At 38.9% G+C, this 21,635-nt stretch overlaps 1 protein-coding gene across 1 annotated transcript; it reads right to left on the reverse strand.

Annotated features, from left to right (window-relative positions):
• Positions 1-5,876: 5,876 nt before the first annotated feature.
• dtd1 (D-aminoacyl-tRNA deacylase 1) lies at positions 5,877-20,478 on the reverse strand. The gene is made up of 6 exons (XM_042485830.1): positions 20,382-20,478; positions 19,859-19,949; positions 18,464-18,699; positions 15,399-15,496; positions 10,808-10,972; positions 5,877-6,492 (listed from the first exon to the last, which is right to left on the reverse strand). The coding sequence occupies exons 1-5, from the start codon at positions 20,422-20,424 to the stop codon at positions 10,817-10,819; spliced, it is 624 nt and encodes a 207-aa protein (XP_042341764.1). The 5' UTR covers positions 20,425-20,478; the 3' UTR covers positions 5,877-6,492; positions 10,808-10,816.
• Between the last annotated feature and the right edge of the window lie 1,157 nt (positions 20,479-21,635).

The following is a 21,635-nucleotide window of genomic DNA, read 5'->3' on the forward strand; positions in this document are numbered from 1 at the left end:
CACGAGGAGAGAGCGAGAGAGGGTGCGCGCGGGCATGAGCGCACACACATTGAAGTGAAACCCAGGTCAGAAATCTGTATATTTGCATATAGCCTACTGGGGAAAAAATGTGTGCGCCAGAGTGCAGCATGGCCCTATTTAACTAATTGGTATTTCTGTTATTAATTGTAGTCAAAGGTGGACCATCATTATAGCTGCATTAGTAGACTTTCTGGCCACTTTAGGACAAGCTGCAAACACAGTAATGGCATTTTATTACCTCATAAAGTTGATACGGGGAGCATGTTTGCAAACAGTTGCCTGCTGACCAAGTCCATAGCCACAGAGTCAATATTTGAGGTGCAGTGCCGGACCTAGCACATTTAATGGCCTTGGCCAGTTTCCCCTGAACCACCCACCCACCCCTCAAAAAAAGTATATATTTTTTTGTATTTATTATCAAGAAGAACTAACAGAAATCAGCAAGAATAAACAACTTAGCTAACAAATAACAACAAAAACAATAATAATAATAATCAAACAATAAAAATATATGACATGCAAATTTACATGTCCTTTTTGGTTTTTGTTATTTTCTCCCACTTAAAGTCTCTAAACCACATATACCCATTTTGCCATGCCCACTAATGCTCTAGCATTAGATTTTTGGATAATTTTATCCTTAGGTTTGATTTTGGTGTCCCCAGTCACCTCAGGGTATCTAGGTCACCTATAGTTTGATCTGCCACTGCCTGGGGTAACAAAATCTGCAAGGGGATCTGGGGGTCTGACACTTTTTTAACAAAAAAATATTTAATTCCCCAATAACAGCACAAAATGACACTGATGTCATCATTACCTTCTCACGCGTGTCCTTGCTGAAGTGAGGTGCTATTATTTATACGGTTTAAGTTTTCCATTACCAAAAATCATCTGAACATAAATGAATCCTATATTTAAGCAAATATAGCGTATAGAGTGTTCACTTGCCAATGTTTTGACAAGATTTTAGTGTAAACATTGCAAGAAATTAACCGTTCATTAAATTGTAATTTTCATAACACTTTACAAAAACTACCACAGGTGACGATACAGCCCACATCACACCTATATAACGTTATAGTTGTTCATTTTTTAATGTGAAAGCTATGAGAGTAATGACAGGTGAGTTGACACTGATTTTACCTAACCACGGCAGTCAAGCAACAACTTCTGCTGGGATACAACAATGCCACTTGGACAAACCACACCATAATACTTGAAACAGTACTAATGATAATGGATGACAATTTTTAATTTTTTTTTTAAAATCATGACTATGTTTGCGAATGATAATTTTGGATGGTGATGTGTGGTTGCCCGTCTAAGCAGAGCACATTTTTTACTTAAATTATTTAGCAATAAAATGTATTATTTCTTTCAGAGTTGTGTTCCTGGCCATCAGACTGAGCAGCCAATATTTACACTCAATATTTAGCAAAATGCTTCACTGTTGCTCACACCAGCTCACTGTGTCTGCTATGTGGTAGTGACTAAAAGGGCGTACAGCGCACTAGGACGCATTCATAGGCCAGTAGTGATAGCCCGGTGGTTATGACAGACGCTGAATGTGAAAACACAGATTCTTTAGGTTATGAGGATTTCTACCACAGAGGGCAGGACAACTTTCTCTCCAAGCCTCCAATAAACAAAACATGTCCACCCACAGTAGTAGATGTGTGTGAAGCAATGCTGGAAAAGTGCTCCTTCCTTGAATAACAAAACCTTGAATGTGCCAGTGTACCTTTACTTTATATACTTTTTACACAGGTAAACTTCTTTACTATGTAATTAGTTAAAAACTTTGGGTTATTTCTCATTTATATATATATTTTTTAAAACAAATTTTATTTTTAAAAAATCACTTTACTAAGGTACAATATTACAGATTTATGTTTTTTTTATTATTCTCCCCTTTGCCTCTCTTCTCATTTGTATATTTTATTGATGTATGTGAATATTCACATTATTCACCTTGTGATATAGAATACATGAAGTGTCTCAAGCATGTTCCAAGCAGAAACTGTCCTACTTTTAGATATTGATTCATGTAGTTAATTTTGATTTAGCTAAATTTGACAAAATCCGGTAAGGAGTTTTAGAATCAAATTAAAGTAAAGAGAGACTAAAATTGAAAATTGTTTGCTTAAGGTGAAAGAGATGTGTCACTGCCCTCTTCTGGGAATGTATTTTATTGATTTACAGTGCAGCAGCCTGTACTTGGAGGCTGAATAATATTAAGTTTTGTCTGAGAAGCTGCATTGACTGTCTAATTATCTGATTAGGTGTTGTGGACAAACAGAACATACCCATTCAAAGACACCCAAATCCTGTGGGCAGCAGCCAAACACAACACTGATGCCTTCCAGGCCGACTACAACTCCTACAAATGATAGCAAAAATAATGTTATCATTCCAAAATATGTCAGCATCTCAGCCAAAAGTGAACATGACTGGATGACTGTTTCTGTTTTTTTCAGAGATTGGGTCTAAAATAAGAGCTGGGACTCTCACTGCAGCAAATCATTCATCAAAACAGGACAGATTAGGTGTAATATTATTTTTGGCTGCACAACAGTAGTTTAGGTCATAGGTACGGATTTCACTTGTGCCTGCTTGTACATGTTCTTGCTGCATATTTGTGTCCACAAAACATAGACCATAGATTTCACAATGTCATCTTTGTTATGATTCTAGTAAAGCAGAACTTAAGGATAATGGATAATACTTTCTCCTGGCCAAGTGGGTTTCTTGATTGTCAGGCCTGAGGTTTCATATAAATAGCACTGGACACTTTCCAGCAAGAATGGAAAAAGTGGTCAGGGCTCTAGGCAACTGGTTTTATTGTGCTTTTTTAACCCTTAGGAGCATGGGGTTAGAGTGATAAAAGACAGAAGACAAAAAAAGAGATGTGACAGAGTTTCCCAACATAATGTAATAAAATATAATCCACATTTGTGTCTGATTTTTTTTTTCAATAAGATAACTATTTTTACCCTCAGTTATGGCAAGAAAACTCTACGTGACTGGAGATGTTTAAGCTGCCATGAAACCTGGCCTGCCTCACTTGCAAAGCAAGCTCAAACTGTGGACGGAGTTACCAAACAAGATGAATTCCCAACCTCTCAGAGGCACACAAAAGAAGAAAAAAAATGCAAGGGGAAGGAGGGAAGAGGAAGGAGGAGGAGGAGGAGGTGGTGGTGGGGGGGGGGTGACAAATTAAATCCAGTTAAATTGTTTTTCCATAGCCAGTGGGCTTGGCAAAGGACTCTCACACACGCACAAGATGTAAGATAAGTTGTAGAGAAGACAAACCAGAAACAGTGCAGCTTTAGATGTAAGAGAATGCCTGGAATTTAACCCACTTTCCCATGTCTGACTGACACCGCACCCACTGCCCTGCCTCGCAGCTCAGGGTGTCCGCACAAAGACACACAAACAGCCGCGTTGCTTTGAAACACACAGGTGAATCCATAGTTAGATAAACCTTGAACATCTGCCCTGCTCAACACTCCCTGTTCTCACCCCGTTACAGCTGTAATCAATTGCAGCCCTCTCAGATGTTTGGTACAGTACATCAATAATCCAAGGCCCCACACTCTACTTCCTCTTCTATTACTGTAAAGCCTGTCTGGCATTGGGATCACAATGCAGTCACTGCAGAGGAGAGCTGCAGTTCTAGCTAGCTAGCAGACATATTTGGGTCATGTCTTCCCTCTTCGAGAGCTCCCAAGTCCGTGAGCTTCTCTCCCTCTCCGGCTGCTTTCCACCACAACACGGAGAAACCTCAGCTCAGCACCAACGCAGGAAGCGAGAGGAGAAAGGGGGTGGGGGAACATGGTATGGTTGGCCAGGAATAGCTTGCTGAACTAAAAAAAAAAAAAAAAAAAAAGCTAAAGTTGGGACAGTATGGACGGGCCAGGTGGTGATGCTGAAAGGAGAAATAAGGACAAGCGTTCCTGCATTTGCATTCATAAAACAAGAAGAATAAAACGGTGGAAAAACACAGAAAAGAGCATGAATCACTTTTTCTATTGACATCTTTTATAAAATGGAGTACATTCAGATCTGTCAAGTGACAGCAAGACAGTGTCATAATCAAAAACATTAATAAATAGAAGATTTGTGAGGCCAAAGTCTGCCCATCCACTCTGATGCCAGAGGACATGAAACTGAGACAAACTGACTCAGGGTCACTGAGACGAAGCTACGTGAACCTTGATGTTAAACTGACTACAGCTCAAGTGAGCAGTGTGGCACTGTCCCTCCTTGCCATAGAGTGCAGGGATTCCCACACATTCATTTATTTGTGGTGGGCAAATAGATTTTTGGAGTTGTACTGGTTATTAAGAGCGATACTGAAATATATACCGTTGAGTTATATATAGCGCACTTGAGGCAGAGAAACTTAAACGTTGATTCTGACGGTCCAAAAGTTTACTATAAGTTACAAACTGCTCCTCTTATCTATCCATGTGATCTGACCAGCTGTGAACAGATTGGCAGGTCAATCATCGACCCCACAAGTGTGACAAACTGCTGCTGAGAAAAAAAAAAAAGAACTCATGGAGAGCTCTGCCTGCGCTTCTGCATTTACAAACCAAGACAAGGAGATGATACGAAGGGACACACATGCATTTAAAAGATGCCAAAAAATAATTAGAATTGATTAACTGACTTTTTTTTGTCTCAACAGAGCAGAGGGAACAGGGCATGTAAATCACAGAGCAGACCTGTGCACTGTAGCAATTTCAGTTGATTTTAAAGGGGCTCCGTGTGAAATTCAGAGCGTCTGATTTGTCTGGTCTTGGGTCTCAGCATGGAGGTGTTTGAGATGACGAGCAGCTAACGGTGCTAAATTCATTAACAGTGCTGACATGCTGGTGCTAATGGGGAACCAGTGGTTGTTATGCTTTCACGAGGACGGCATCTTGATTTTAGCGGCCGGTTGAACGCAGTGCAAAATGGCAGCCATAAGCTAGCCGGTGGAATACACACATGCGCTAACATACACCGACTTACCACAAAACCACAAAGAAGCTCGGATTACAACACACAAGGAGGGAGCTTGACTCTGTTCTCTGCTCAGGACGCCATTACTCCACTTTATCTTTACATAGCTGTTGTGAGCTGCTGCATTAATGCCCTGAATGTTGCATACACAACCTTTTAAAATTTGGGTACAGCAATGTTTTGAGATACTGTAAAACTTCAATTAATAGCCCGGGTTATTATTTGCTTAACTCAACAGACTTTTATTTGGGACGGGCGTGTATATGGGGCAGGCTTTTAATTCCTTTCACACAAAACTGTTGCTCTGCAAAGATGGAAATACAATCAAATTATTTATTTTTGAAAACTGGAAAAATTGGTTTTATTTTATTCAAAAACATGGGAAGATGATATTGAGCAACATAGTAGTCTTCTATCACCTCCTTATATCTTTTGCCTGTCTTTCTTGCTTACTATGATGATAATGCTGTCTTCTTTGGTGTTGATGGCGTCAGTTAAATTAACTGAATGGTTACATTTTTTACAGATTTTACCAGGCTAACGGGCATGTCCATACTGACAAATATTTATACATATTTGTATACGTGATCTAAGCCGCTAACTACAATTATCTCCAGCAGGTAGCCAACATCCTGGTTTTAAACATCCAATGAACTTCTAGAAAAATGAACTGCGTGGCAACGAGACCGGGCCTCTAATTGAGACAGCCCTTTATTTGTCAAAATGTGTCACCACACCAGGCTAGCAAAAGGGACTGGGCTTTTAATTGGGACTAGGCTTATATTTGAAGTTTTACGGTACACTTTATACACGCAACTACGGTTTACCAAATATGAGGTGTCCCGGGTGCAATCAATATGGCAGTCTCATGGCTGTTACCGATGTTCTGATGTCACCGATATCGCTGTCCTGATGTTCTTGTGTCTGCACTATAAGCCAATGACTTTGAGCTATGCTCCAGGGTCAGTGCCATGTCTCTAAGCAGAGATTAAGTGGGAACTGTGGGCCGAGAGTAAGACGGGCAGGGAGAATTTGAAAGAGAAAGACCGACAGAGACACAGACAGAGCTAGATGGAGGTAGAAACACTGAAAGGCAGTAGGAAAAAGACGAGAGCACAGAAAGCTGCTCCGCCACACAATACAGAGCTGCTGATGTGTGTTTCCTTACTATGCACCCTTGTTCAATCTCCCCTCATCAATCTAAGAAAACTGGGCACCGTCTTGTGGTTAGACTTTGCTTCTTTACTTTACTTTGCTAGACTTTACACCTTGCCAGTCCTGTCTGATTCTGGAGGAGAGAAGCCAAGGACACCAGCTAGGGGATGATGCTCTGCGACAGGCCAAAAGAATCCTGTTGATTTCCAAAGGAAGGAGGACAGTCCACGTTCAGGTGTAGCAGTCACTGAGGATTAAGGTCTTCCTGAGGAAACTGGGCTCACTGTTCTGTCCCCAGTTTGACATCTGCAAGAGAAAACAGAACACAATCATGTTGCTCTCAGGTTCTTATAATTTCTATTATCATTAATCGATAACCACCTCAGTAAAATAATTAAAAAAACAGTGTATAGACTCGTGCAAAAGTAATCCCATCATGACCCACTAGAATTGTGTGTTTTTATCTGCAGAGACCCTTTCCCCTCCATCTGTTTTCTTATTTTCCTCTTATTTTGCTGTGGTTTGGACTTTTTATGGGCTGCAACCTTTGGGAAGTGATGTGTAGCCCCTCAGCCAATTTCTTTTATTTTATTTTTAAGAACAACACACATTAGTTACCATTTCTGTACAGGTGCTAGTGTTAGCCATCGGGTTAATTTTCAACCGTCCTTTGGCAAGATGTTTTAAAACCTGTAAAATGATGAAAATAACTAAATAGCAACAGCAGCGGGACACCATAAAGACGATGGCTACAACAAACAAGAACTCCTGAGACAGAACACAAGCCATGCAAAGTAACAACAGTAGTACAACTATTAACTTATAGATAAGATCAGAATTTTACAAAAAGGTAACCACCAGTGAGGTTCCCACATACGTCTACCAATGAATTTTCAAAACTTTTCCGTAATATCTTCCCCATTACTATGACTTAATTTTAGTATTGTAAAAGGGGTAGGCCTAAACAGACGCACTTCCCAGGCATTTGTGAGTAAGAAAACTGCTAGCGCTTGCTGTCTTTATTCGCAAATTAGACATTCCCGCCGCCAACAAGCTGCATATGCCAAAAGACCAGACTGACAAAAACAGATACTTTGCAAAACGTCAAGGCCATGCCCCTTTTCGCAGGACAGAAAACTGCAGATCCAATCAACTGTCGTGAGATTTTTATGAATATATTTTAAACAATACCTAAAACAATGTATATTTCAAACTTTTCCAAAACTTTCTGTTAAATCCAAAACATTTCCAGGCCTGGAAAGCTATTTTTCTACTTTTATAACTCTTACAGGAATTTCATGACTGTGGGAGCCCTAGACCAGGTGGTGGCTGCATACATCCAAGAGGAAGCAGTAAAAACATGGACACAGTGCTGAAAAATGCAAATAAAATAGCTCATTTGGCCCATAACCAATACGGATATCGATTTATCCACTTTTTCCCCCACCTAATTTTAGTGATCATCAAGTCTCTTCTGTAGTGGATTTAGCGTCATATTGGCCCATTGGCAGATGGATACGTGAAATACAATGCTTTTCAGTCTCTGTTATATTCTTTAATTGTGCAAAATAAGAAAAATACGTCAACTTAAGGCTGATGTTTTGCACGTTAACTCTGTCAGTAAAAAAAAATGACATCAGTTTGTGATATCCGCAGAAATTAACATGTTGGCCGATTCCGATGATTAAAAAATTATCATCCCTAATAAATCCCTAAGTGCTGTTTTAATGAGCTTTTTAGGGTGAACAAATACAAATTCAGTAATTAAAATTAGTCAAAGGGGCATCTGTAATGAGCATTTTATTGTTTGTCAACAAATTTTCACACAAAAAAACTAAACTAAAAAAACCATTGTCACTGTGGGGTTTATTGAAAATTTAAAAAGGGAGACAGCAGCTGTATAAATATTTAAAGTTACAGCTACTCTCTGAATGTATCTCTGACAGATCTGTAAAAGTTGATTTGAAAACAATTAAAAACACATTTGACAATGTGGGCTAGAAATTCTCACAGCAGCCGGCAAAGCAGCAGAAACCATCATGTAATCTGTTAATATCAGCATTCTAACATTGCAGACAGGAAGGAAGGAAGACCAGAGAAGATAATGGAGGACTACCACAAATTAGTCATTCGGAGGAAAGTGCACACTACTCATGTTTAAGTCATGCAAAGCAAACCAAGGGAACACCAATTCTCTCTCTTAAAATATACAGCCACAAAGACAAGCAAGCAGGCCCCTTGTCTGACATCTCTCTTACATCCAAATCTCCCTCTCCCACCTCGCCTCCCACCACAGCGCACACATTTCCAGAAGTGCTGCGTGTGCACTCCCCTGCTGAGACGAAAAACCAAATAACTCTCTAGACTTTATTTTAATTTGCTTCTTCTTCTTTCTTATTTCCCCCTCTTTCTCCCATCTCCCTCGATCTGGCTCTCTGTCAGACAAAAAGGCGTTATGTAACGAGGTGCTGAAGCCTCCATGTCTTACCCAACATGCACTTGGGGATTACAGTGCATGGGCCCCCTGCAGTAGAAGGGTATGAGATGGGACTTCGGGCTTACAAGGTCCCACATCGGACAGTGTGTGTGTGTGTGTGTGTGTGTGTGTGTGTGTGTGTGTGTGTTACAGAGGCATTATAAAACAGGCAAAACTTTACCACACAAGACAAAATTGCAACACACCACAATGGTGAATTTTAGATGCTCACACTGTTGTCAGACAGTGCGTGTGGACAGAGGAGCAGGAAGTATGGCTGCTGTTAAAGTGTGGTTGCAGTGCCAGTCTGACGGCATATCCGTTAATGTGTGTGCCTGCCAGAGAGTTCACTCAGGGAGAGGAGCTGTGCCACAGGAGCCAGCAGCAGCCGCCTCAGCAGGGACAGCAGAAGGGACACGGAGGGAGCTGACTCAATGCCTCCCCGTCTCTTTTCTCCCAGAACTCCTCTGTTGTTGTTTTTTGCACTAGTAAACAAATACTGAAGGCAAATAAGAGCAACCCCAAACCCTCCTCATGCGCACAATATGAGCCACAGGATAAGAAACAAACAGGTCTGTCTCTCATGAGCGTTGCTGAGTTTCGCTGCAATGTCAACAATATCAAAGCGAGCGGACACAGACATGAAAAGGAGAAGTGGAAAACAGAGATGGTGAGGTGAATGTGAATGACACTGCTTTCCTCTTCTCACTGCACATTAAAGCTGCTATATTGTGCTTGAAACAACACTGATAAAATAAATGGGACATAACTATTTTGTTAAGCAAACAAAAAAAACCTGTGAAATCTTCTGCAAAAAGGCACTGCTAATTTTCTAAATAGTGTTTCATTTGTGTTCATGTCTGACAGGTTTTCCACAAATTTCAGTCAAACTGTCTTTAAGACCGCTTTATTTATTTACTTATTTTATCCTCTATTTAACCAGAAAGGTCCCATTGAGATATAACATGTCTTCTACCCCAGTTTACTGTTTTGGTTCAGCTTCACCGCTCTCATCAACCTTGCTCAAGCTACAGCGGGCAGCTGTTCTCAGCAAAAAAAGATAAACACAGAACCTGCTCGGCACCAAACAGCTAGCTGGTGAACATCGTGAAGCATTTAGCAGCATAAGAGTCTATGATTTCTCTCAGGAGCAGTTGGAGACAAGAGTAAAGTTAAAAGGAGAGTGAATATTGGGCTTAAATTAAAAAGGGGGCACAAACAGGCCTTCAAAAGAGCTCTTGTGTTGTTCTGTGTCCACCGCATGTGTAAACAGTAGGGCTGTAAGCATTAAACATTAATCGATTAAGGTAAGAACATAATCCGTGTCTTTTGTTGTTGTTGTTTTTTTTTTTTTGCATTAATTGCGTGCTGCTATTTTGGCTCCTACCTCCTCCCCATCTCCTATGTATGAGATACTAGTTCTGATGCACAAGATGTTATGAGGAAATAATATTTCCTAAATAAGAGGTAACATCCTATATGAGGTAGATAATATCCCTTATTTTAATCCTATTTTCTTACTCACTCTTAATTTGCTTTATTTATCTCTTGTTATAATTAATCATTTGTTTGTTTTTTTTTCCAGTTATGATGATGATGATGAAATTATTGTGTTCTTGGGCCCAATTCAGTTTTGTTTATTGTACAAATGCCAACCCTGTTTATGTGACCTTACAACTCCTTAAGTTACGGCATACCTTTGTTTTCCATGTTTGTTTAAAAAATTGGTTGCAAAAAAAAGAAAATATTATCCCATAGGTAGGAGATGATGTACAGTAAGTAAGATGTAAAATCCCCTATGTAGGAGAAAAACCAAAAAAACAACCCATACGTATAACATAATATCTCACAAATAGGATATAAACTAAAATTTGAGCCAAAATTGCCCACAAATTGACCCTAAATATGATCAAATATAATAAATAAACTATATTTTACTTTAAAGAAGATTAGCCTTTAAAACATTATTAATTATTGAAGACCTCAAATTACACTCTTCAACAAGAAATTTACTAAATAAAAAACATCTTATGTCTAAGGGACCTACACGTACCTGGTGCGTGTATAAGCATGTAATAAATGTGACTGCATACTTAGGATGTTAATTTTTGTGTACATCTCGTTGGCTGATGACCTAGAGCTCACCTTGATGACCTAGGGCTCTCTCTCTGATGACACATCCCCGTCGGCTCCACTACTGGCGTTGGGGTCCGGTCGGGAACGCAGAGCGCCTTTTTCCCTGCTCGACTCTGAAGGGCCCTTGGAGCGCGTCTTCTCTTTCCTCTGCTGCTGCTTCTCCTGCTTCGACAGCTGAGGAAATGCATAACAGAGGAAAACTTTAATCCATGTGCCCTTAACTTGAACAGTCAACTCAAGGGAGATGACAACAACTGTTTTCTATAGGACACATCATTAATAATAAACTAACATTAATAAAAACTTGGAAATGGCCTAAAAAAATGCCTCGAACATCATTAAGGTTCCTCTGGAGAGGAAGGAGTTAAAGGGACAGTTCATCCCATATCAAAAATACATAAATGCATCTATCAATCAATAACAGTGTAGGTTTACAAATAAACAAAATAAAGGTGAGAATCTCTGCTCAGTTGCATTTTTTTTAATATCGTAGATGGACAAGGTATGATATTAATCTTTATACCAGGATAAAAGCTGAAATCCATATACCTTAAAGTCGGTATACGGGCGCTAAAACGACACGTGAGTGAACCAAAACCACACAGTCCTGCTAAATTAGATTAGCTGAATTTTGAGAGTTAAATCCTTAATAAATAAAATTCATGAATATTTTTTTTTCCAAACTCTAAAACGTTTCTAATGTAATCCTGAGTATTTTATGTCATTTCGAAAATATTTAAGACTGGAACTCTAGTTTTTGGAGGCTTTAAATGTCACAAAATAACAAGTGTGTGACATATTAAGTGTGCAAATCTTTACTTCTTCTTCAAGATGTGTAAATTTCTACAATATATATTAAAAATACACCCTCTTGGGCTGAACTGTAACTGCAACCTTATCAGTCTGGGGTTACTAGTGGCCCAGTGGACTGAGGCTCACAGCATGAATGTGCTGCATCATGACTTGCAGATCGTGACCTTTGCAGTATGTTCAGAATTCACCCAAAGGTCCAAACATGCATGATAATTAGTTTAAGTAATTAAACACAGAAGGAGAAACGCAGAAGAACAACATCAGCACTACCACAGAAGAAGCACTCCACACTTGACTTGTCTTTGTGGATGCACAACCACTTCTATTCTCTCCTCATTTAGAGCTATTCTGGGCTGTCATATGATCACTTCAATGAGTCTATTGTTGTGACTGCATGCACTGCCTCTCACTCACTCCAAAATAACCCTTCCCAGTGCCACTCAGTAGTCACAACTCCAATAAAACCCGCTCTCTTTCTCATTGTATTCTTCACGCTCCGTAAAACACCACAACAGTAATGATGAAGTCGGTATGCTTCCCGCCATCTGAAAAAGGGCCTGTAAACACAGATGCTGAAACTTTAATGGCTGCTGGGGAAATATTTATGAACTAAATGTCATCTTAAAAATCCACAGCATTGCATAAGACATTACATTATTCAATGACGACAAAAAAAATCACTGTTATTCCCCGTTTGAACCCATTAACACGGTGTAGTATCAAACCAGGCCCAGGCCTAAACAAACATATGTTATCCTTTTGTGCCATAAAGCACATTTCATACTGTAACGTTAAAGAGGAATCTCACTGTTTTCAAAGTTTGCAGACATTTCAGCTGCTTTTCTTATGTTTGAGTTAGCTGCCAACTGCTGCTAGTTGCTCTTTAAATCTCCCACATAAGACATCATGAAAACGTCTCAACTGTTCGGCCCATAGTCCTATCCTGCCAGCTTTTATACAGAGGCCAATTCGGCACTGTTACTACATCCTTGAAGTAGAGACAAATACGTCCCCCCATTTCGCGGTCGTACCTTTTATACAGACTGCTGAGGCGGCAAAACGTCACGATATTCTTGCCTTGAACAGGCGGTGTAAAAGGGGCTTTAGACACAAACACATGGGAAAATACAGTCCAGGTTGAGTTCTCCTTTAATTCAAACCCAAAACTCTGAATCCTAACTCAATAAAAATGTGACCTAACATGATCAACATTACATAATTTCTGTGTATGTTTGGTGTCAGACCAGATCAGTTAGGTCAACAAACAGAATAACTCCACAGAAGGACCCCGCCGCTATCGACCCCAGTTGTTCAGCGTCCCAAAGAGAACATCCAAACAGGATGATTTTCATTGCTCTGGATAACACCATTGTTTGCTGGCCGCTTGACCCTGCAGTGGACTAAATCCCTGATTCATGGAAAGAAAGGAACAGTGTCTGTTGGCCATTGCTTCATTTCCCCCCCGTGCCAAGCTTAGCCTATTGGCTGGCCTTTTATCCCTCATGTTCAGCCTTGGCTTTGGCTCCTCGGCCCCCACAGCAAAACATCCCAAACAGACAAGATTAAAATTCTGAGGACTGCTTAATATCCCTCCCTTTGGGCTAGGAAGCCAAGCCCACCGAGGGGAGAGCAGCCAAAGCCGGCCCGAAGCCAAAGCATAAGGACGTTGGCCAGATTCCACGGAAGTGACCAGAATTTATTCAGGATGACAGATATATGAACTTCTTTCAAATGGCTGGAATAACAGAGAGGTTTAGAAATTTGGTAGAACAGCTTTTTGCTATTTTGCACTCTGGACATGAAATAACCTTCAATGACACAATAGCATCGTGATTTTGTCTCTCTGGGACAGTTCCAAGTTTTGATTTATTTATTTTATTTTTTTTAGAAACCATAGTGAAATTGCTATTCCTAAACTTCCTTTTGCATTATCTATCAGTTGTTCCTGAAATTGTCCCTTGTCTGTCCTTGCCATGCTGTATTTGATCATTTTTTGATCATTTGATCATTTTTGTAATGGCGTGCTGTCTTGGCCAGGTTTCCCACAAAAAAAAAAAAAAAAATCCTAAGGGACTTCTTGGTTAAATAAAGGTTAAATAAAAATTAAATAAAATATACAAAAAGTGCTTTAATAAAAAAAAAAAAAAAAAAAAGTGAAGACGAAGAGGGAGATAAGAGGGGAAATTTGGTTGTTGCGGTAAAAATACAGTTAACTGAAATAAAGAAAAAACTGAAAGCACAGCACTGATAAATTGTAAGGGTTTCATTAACCCTTACATGGGCAGGCACATATAAATATTTTGGAAAATTAGTTAATTGCTATTTTCTAACATATCCAGGCTAAAAAAACAGGATTTCAAGATTGTTTTTTTTTTCAAAATGTGACCTTTAGTTTCCAAGTCACAAATTATACCTCCTGAGATACACTGCCCATTTAGGGTATAAATTCAATATTTTCCTCTTTATTCAATAGTTCATATGCCAACTTCTAAAACATTTCATCAACATCAACTATTCATTTGCTAATTTGTTTCATGTTTTTTCTTTTATGTTCTGCACAATAAATTGCATAATAATCTGTTTTTTAAAAAGTGGAAAAAAACAGATTATTTACATACAGTATGGTTTCAACACAAATCTAGTCTTCCAATAAACAAGGACCTATTAAAATTCATGAACAAAACATTTAATTCCTGTTTTCCTGTCATCTTCATTGCGGTGCTCCCACACTATCAATATACTATCAATATACTATATACTATATACTATATAGTTTTGGTTTGCCTCTAAATTTGATGAACCATCAGTTAGAAAAATAATAACAAGAAAAAATAAATAGCAATCAGTGTTTCACACCTTTGTGTTATTGATTATCTGTAGAGAGTCGGCCTAAAGACTTAAGTATATCAGTGAGTGATTATTGCTGATTTTATAGCGTTTTCTGGGCAATGTATCCTCCATGATACAGGCACTGAATACCTAATCATCAAATTTGTGATAATGCAAATTATTATTTTTCAACAAGAACATGTAAAATCATTCTTAAAAAAACAATTTTCTAAAACATAATTCCCCTAAAATATTATAAACATTAAACAAAACCATGTACGTCATGGCCATCGTCTTCCACAAATTATTACATTTTGGATTTTGATATAAATGATGAGTATATTTTTGAATGTTGGCATGAAGTCACATGATCTCAGTAGTTGACCCATCTCTCCCTTCAGTATTTCTCATGATATTAAGTTCACCCACTTAATGCCCGTCCCTCCACAGCCTGTCACATGACTCTGTCCCCCAGGATACAGAAATCATTTAACGGTACAAAACTGCTCTACATGAAGAGTAACATGAGAAGCCAGAGTTACTGCACACAACAGAAGAGTAAATATCACCACCTAGTGGTTCGTTATGAGAAATATCATGACTCACGAGTGAGTGCATTGACACTTTGTGCATGAATACAAGTTGTGCAGAGAGCTGCAGCTGATTCTGTTTCTCACTGTGGCAGAATAAAGAAGGACCAAACTTAATTTTATATATTCATTTTTCATAATATATATAACCTGTTACTTTGTAAAAATGTACCTTACATAAAATAATCTTGATTTAGTGACAGTTTACTAGCTTTTTATGAGCTTCACTTCTGTCTGCTGAGCTATGTCCACGACAATTAAAAAAACGCCATCCACTATGCAATACTGTTGAAAGCGCCGGCAAAGAGCTACTAGGAGGCGTCCTTGAGTTAAATGTTTTGTCCAAACTTTCACGTTCAATAACGTACCTGTCTGGGGTCTGTGGGGCCCGTAGGTGACACCAGTTCAATGGTGACAGGTCCGTCGTTTTGAATGTGGACCTGCATGTAGGCCCCAAACTTCCCGTCTACAAACACAAGAGCAAACAGAAAGACATTTTAGAAGCCATAAAGAACCTGGAAGACATACAATAAACCAAAGTTTCATCTATTAGCATCACTGCCACAGTTTACTAATTAAAGGTAGCTGAGTATATTCCAAAAGAAACCTGATATTAATGGCAATAAACACAAGTGGAATTTGTTTTGCATTGGCAGTCGATGTTTCCTAAAGATGTAGGATAACGTGGAGCCTTGAGACATTGGGGACAAAAGACAAAGTGGCTGTAGGAGGACAGGAAGTTTCAACTTAAATGTTCTCCTTTCTTCCACTGGGTCCGCGAGATTAATGACTCCATCTGCACAAAGAAGCCGTGGGCCGCGGTGGAAAAGCGCTGCATCATCATATTTCCTCTCTGGAGGGGGGGACTAATTAGGAAGCCTTATGCCTCCCTTGCTGGGACAAGGTGTTCTCCGCACCTGCTCCCCGGTGGGCTGACCCAATTCACTGCCACCGTCACCACCGCGGCGTCACAGCACCGATAATCCACACCTCCCACCCCTAACAAAGCTGTAACCTTACACTGAAATGGGAATACAGGCAATTAAATAGCAGGGCGACAGGGCACGGACCCAAACTTCTGGGTGAATGGTGATAATGTGACCCTCAACACTTTTGTTTTTTAATGAGGTCGGAAACAAAAGCTGTAAACAACGCAGCCTTTTTAAGCCAAGATGTCCTGCAACCTCTTGGGACTCGATTGAAACTGGCCTCTTGTTGTGACCACCCCACTTTTCACAAAGACCCTTTAAATCTTTACTATTTTTCAACTCTGACCTACAGCTGACGCTTAATATTTAAAAATAGCTGTTGCAATGGGAAAATTATTCAGCTGATTTCACATAATCTGAAAAAAAGTATTAATTAAGTGTTATATTAGCTTTCCTCTAAGCAGCAGGAACACGTCATTGTGGGACTATAAAGGGAAACAGGGAGGACGTCGTAAACTGGATTTATACTTCGGCATTGAACTGACACCATACCTATGGCATAGGCTCTGCGTAGATGCGTACTCTGAAGCCTTCGCCGCAGGCTGACGTGCAGCTCTGCATTATGGTAATGAAACATTGCGGTGACGCAGGACTCCTGTTTTTTAGAAACTGAAAACCATTTTCCTCAGTGGAAGCAAATCTTTACTTTAACAAATCTTCTTTATTTTAAAGATAAATGTACGCAGCTGGACAAGCTGGCACACCCAGCTAAACCATCTAAGACCAGCAAGAACTGGGTCAGGACCATCTAAGACCATCTTAGACCAAAACCAACTAAAACCAGCACAAAGTTTACAAAGTGCTTTGACAAACAAAGCAAAGCACACACACAATAATGACAAATTTTAAAGTATAATAAAATGAGAGAGAAACAATAAAAAAATAATAATAATAAAATTAACAACCCATACTAATGACAGTAAAAAGAATTCAAAGAATATTAGCAGTAAACACAGAAATAACGGGACTAACAATAAAATTAAACACGATCAAGACAGAATGAAGAGATATATTAAAAGACAAACTAATATAGATTAATCAAAATAGACAAAGTAAAACAGACGACATCACATAAAAGCAAGTCTATAAAAATGGATTTTAAGAAGCCAGCCTCATCTCCTCGGGCAGGTCGTTCCAAAGCTGAGGGGCCCTGTTGGCAAAAACCAGGGTCACTTTAGGTTTTAAGCCTCGACTTCGGAACAGCCTCAAGGGCCGCGAACCGGCTCAAAAGGGGTCAACATTTCTGTTATGCAGCTTGAGGCCAGACCTCAACAAGCTTATAAATTATCAGTAAAACATTAAAATCAATTCTAAAATGGACAGGGAGCTGATGGAGGGAAGCGAGAATTGGGGTGACGTGATGGTGTCTGTTAAAAAACAGTCAGAAGCCTAGCTGCTGTGTCCTGAACTAGTTGGAGGCGGGACAGTGATTTTTGATTAAGTCTTGTCGATTATTTATCCTGGCTTTATATGTGAAAAGGAAAGTCCACTAGCTGCTACACCAGTTTTTGCTATGGGAAATTTCACAGGCTTATGCTAAAAACATTAGCATGTCGTAGAAGCGGGGAAGTCATGTCTAGTAAAAAACAACTGTTTTGTCTTTGAATCTTGTGAGTTATAATGGAGGTGAGTTTTGTGCTTTTATTTAATGCTGTTGCGATAGCGTGCTCCAGGGATTACATTTTTCTGTAGGCTGACGTGGAACTTGGCATTGCCCCGGTCCCCTCGTCAATAAGCCTATGGGATATTTATATTGGATTTTGGATTAATGTTGAAAATTTGCTTTGTGGCAAACAAACATTTATGATTATCTAGTTCAGCTAGATCATCTTTACAAATAAACACCACTTCTATGATTTTTGAAGCCTATTGCAATCTCCAAAAGTTAAAAGCTAACATTAGGCCATAAACAAACTACACTACAGTCGCATGACTCACACACATTGAGGTTGTGTTCAGCGTAATGATACTCTTTTGTCTCATGTAGCGACTTGTCAGCAACCTCCTTTTAAAAGACACATAAAAGCTTAAATATTCACAAGTGGAGTATTTATTGACATAATTTATGTCTTGGAGCAAAACATGAAGGTCTGTTCAGCTTGAGTTAACCACAGACCTTATTTCAGGCATCTCACCAAAAATCCACTGAAAAAAACCCATTGACTTTGAGACGAGGGAACCAGGAGTGCTAAAATGCTAACTCATTACCAGGTTTTAGGACTCACTCCTGGAGCACTCTGCTAGGCCGTGTTTTATGTGTGTTTTAGGTGTATATTGAACTTTACTGCACTTCACAGCAGCTCAATAAAATGCCATAGAAACCCAACTGCCAACTGCCATTTTAGAGGTGTAATTGCAAAGCGATGTAGACACAGCATGCACAATTCTAAATGCTCACAACGGCGTACAACTATAAATCAGGCGCTAGTCATCAGCTCACTCACCCTTAATGAGCTCTGGCTTGTAGGTACTCCTCATGTTCTCCAGGATGCTGTTGTAGAAGGGCTGGGCCAACTCTGCAGGCATGGCTGAGTGGAAGTCTGGCTTGTTGCCTTTCAGTATACACTGCAGTGTGAACTGGCTCACACACAGCACCTCAAAGTCCCTCTCCATGACACTTTTACTCCACGCTCGCCCATTCTCGTCTTCAAACAGCCGCAGGTTCAGGATCTTTCGCACTCTGAAAACACGAGGAAAACTAAGTGAGGAAACAACCTGTCTGTAACTGTGACAGCCATTCTGATTAATATGGACAATGCTGGCAGAGAACTGGGTTACTGGGCTTGTGCACATTAAATTCCATTAATGTTGAACATTTCTCAAAGTAGACACAGGTTTGTGTGCTTGTTTTTTATACTGCAGGCAGACGTTAGTTGCTTTCATGCCACAACTTGAAATTTCACTTGAAACCGGGGTTCCTTCAGCGTAAGGCAGGTAGACTTAAGATTTTTTTACGACTTTTGTAATGCCACTTGGAATTGTATTATAGACCAATTTTCTATTAACCATAATTGACAGAGGACAATTTTATTTTGCCCAAATATTTATTATAGTATAAAACATTACATTTAAAAAAAAAAAAAATAGATGATGTGTGTAAAACATTAAAAAAAAAAAAAAATCAAGACAATTAACATATTATATTATCCAAAAAAAATTCCAAGGTAGTTTAGCAACAGAAGAGGGAAATGTCTGGCATTTCTGGACAGTTTTCTGGCTAATTATGTGTTTCTCATGCATGTGAGATTCCACTATTTGAATTCCCATCATGATGAATTTAAAAAAAAAATATTAAACTATTTAACAAAAAATAGATGTTGCCAATCATTTTGAGATTTTACAATGCCATATCAGAAAAAAATGATTCATAAAATCTTACTTTTTTATGTCTGAACATTTTCAATACTTTTGAAAGATTTATTTAAGTCCATTTAATACTCAGAAAGTAAAAAACAACAAATAAGGAGATTATTTAAAGATGTACTATAGATTATTATATATATATATACACATATAATTATAGGTTTTTTTTTTATAGCTTTCAAATATTTCTCTCACATGTTTTTAACATTAATTTTCAGGTCGTGTTTTGTGTTCCAAATTGCTCATTGCCTTTTTTAAGAGAATTATAAAAATTAAACCTCTTTGCTAAGTTTCAAAGGTTTGAATACTTGTGAAAGGGGTCTAAATGTAGCACAACAAAAACAAATATCCATCCAGATTTAATAGGGTTAACACAAACTATTTTTTTTTCCTGGCACAAACATGCTTTTTAGTGATTTCAGCCCATGCCAGCCTTGTGTTTCTGATGCTGCAGGTCCCCTCCCACAAACACTCACATGTACTCAGCATCCTTCTGGGTGTCCTCCACAGATATACCCAGCAGTACACACAGTCCTCGTCCTATTGAACTGATCTGCTCCTCTCCCACTGCAGGAAAACAGGGAGAGGTTGAGTGAGCTGTGATTGTTCACCGACAGGCAAACTGACAGGTGACAGACCGAATGACATCAGTGTGTTTGGAGGAGGAGCCAGCAGACAGGGCTGTCATTCAGCTGTCACTGCCACCAACATCCAGGGGACACGCTCGTCATTTGTGCGGTGAAACAACCTTAAACTGCTTTCCTCCGAGCTTGAAAACTCAGCGAACAGCGCTGTGTCTGCTGTCCCGGTCAGAGACACGCCTGGCTGTCTGTGGAGCCTCTGTCGATTAGCCGGGAGAGAGCTAATGCTAACCCAGCTAGGTTAGCTAACGTGCTTAGTCAGCGACGTTAATGAATAAAAGCTGTTGGCCTCAGTTTAGCGACATTATTAAAGGCGTCAACATTTAACACCTACATTCACTTTAAAACAACCGCTTACCTGTCACGGTCGCCTTGGTGACCCTCTGTACGATAGCTTTCATTGTTTTGGTTGTGTTGGAGCACGCGCTCTCTCAACTTCAGACCTCTGACGTGGACGGCACGTTGTCGCCCTCTCGCGGAGCGTGCCCTCCGGATGTGTAAAGAGAAATGGATACAGCGTGGGAGGCGGGGGCGGGGTCTAGTTCTTTCCTGACAAAGTTATTTTAAAAAATATATATTTTTTTTTATTTTTTTAGGACCATAAAAAGCTTCATATTTCTATGAGAAAAACCTCAGTAGTATTCTGTGACACATAATGTATATATTCTCACTGAAATCTTACTTATGTATATCTCTGTTGTTATGTAGCATTGTACACACAATTTTTTTAATATATATTTTTAACTCAAATACTAGTTTTGTACATTGTATTGCTACATAAGGCATAGTTTTTATATTGTACACACTATACGCACTTGGCACATTATTTATAATGTAATTTAAATATTCATATATTAGTGCTAATTGTCTATTGCTGTATATCTTACGTTTATATTTTTAGACACATACTCAGCATATTAACTATACTTCTTTTTTACATTTAAATATTTACAAATTGTACTAATTGATTACTACTACTGTATTTCTATTTTTAAATTTCCATTTTTACATACTTGTATTTTTTCCTGTTATATTTGCTCTATTCTGGCATCAGAGCGACTGTAATGTACCACAATTCCCCCCCAGAAGATTAACAAAGTGTGTCTGATCCTAATGTTTTTGACACTTACAACTATAATAATCATTTTATTATTATTGTTATTACTTTATTTATATAGCACCTTTGAAAACAGTGTTTATAAAGTGCTTTGACAAACAAGGCAAAGCAGACGCAACATAATTATTAGTGCCAACCAATAATGCCAAACTAAGGCCAGACAAATTTAAGGTAGAATTGGAAAAGAGATCTGAGGCAAAAACATATTAGAAAGAGGACAGGTGAAATGAAATAAAGATAGAGACAATTAAAAAAGTTAAGTTTATTTGAAATATTTTGGAGATTTGATTCTATTGTGTATGTTGAAGCTGAACTTGGTGGTGGTGCGTCTAATATATTATCAGTCTTTACTCGGGATAATGACAATATCTCTTTTAATTCAAGAACAAACCATGAGACACTTTTTTTAAATAGTGCCTATAATGGAGAGACAAATTTTATTTATATACATCATCAGTGATTGTGGAAATTTCATATTGTGGACAATGATGCGGA

This window comes from Plectropomus leopardus, chromosome 4 (genome assembly GCF_008729295.1).
Source record: "Plectropomus leopardus isolate mb chromosome 4, YSFRI_Pleo_2.0, whole genome shotgun sequence".
NCBI classification, from domain to species: Eukaryota; Metazoa; Chordata; class Actinopteri; order Perciformes; family Serranidae; genus Plectropomus; species Plectropomus leopardus.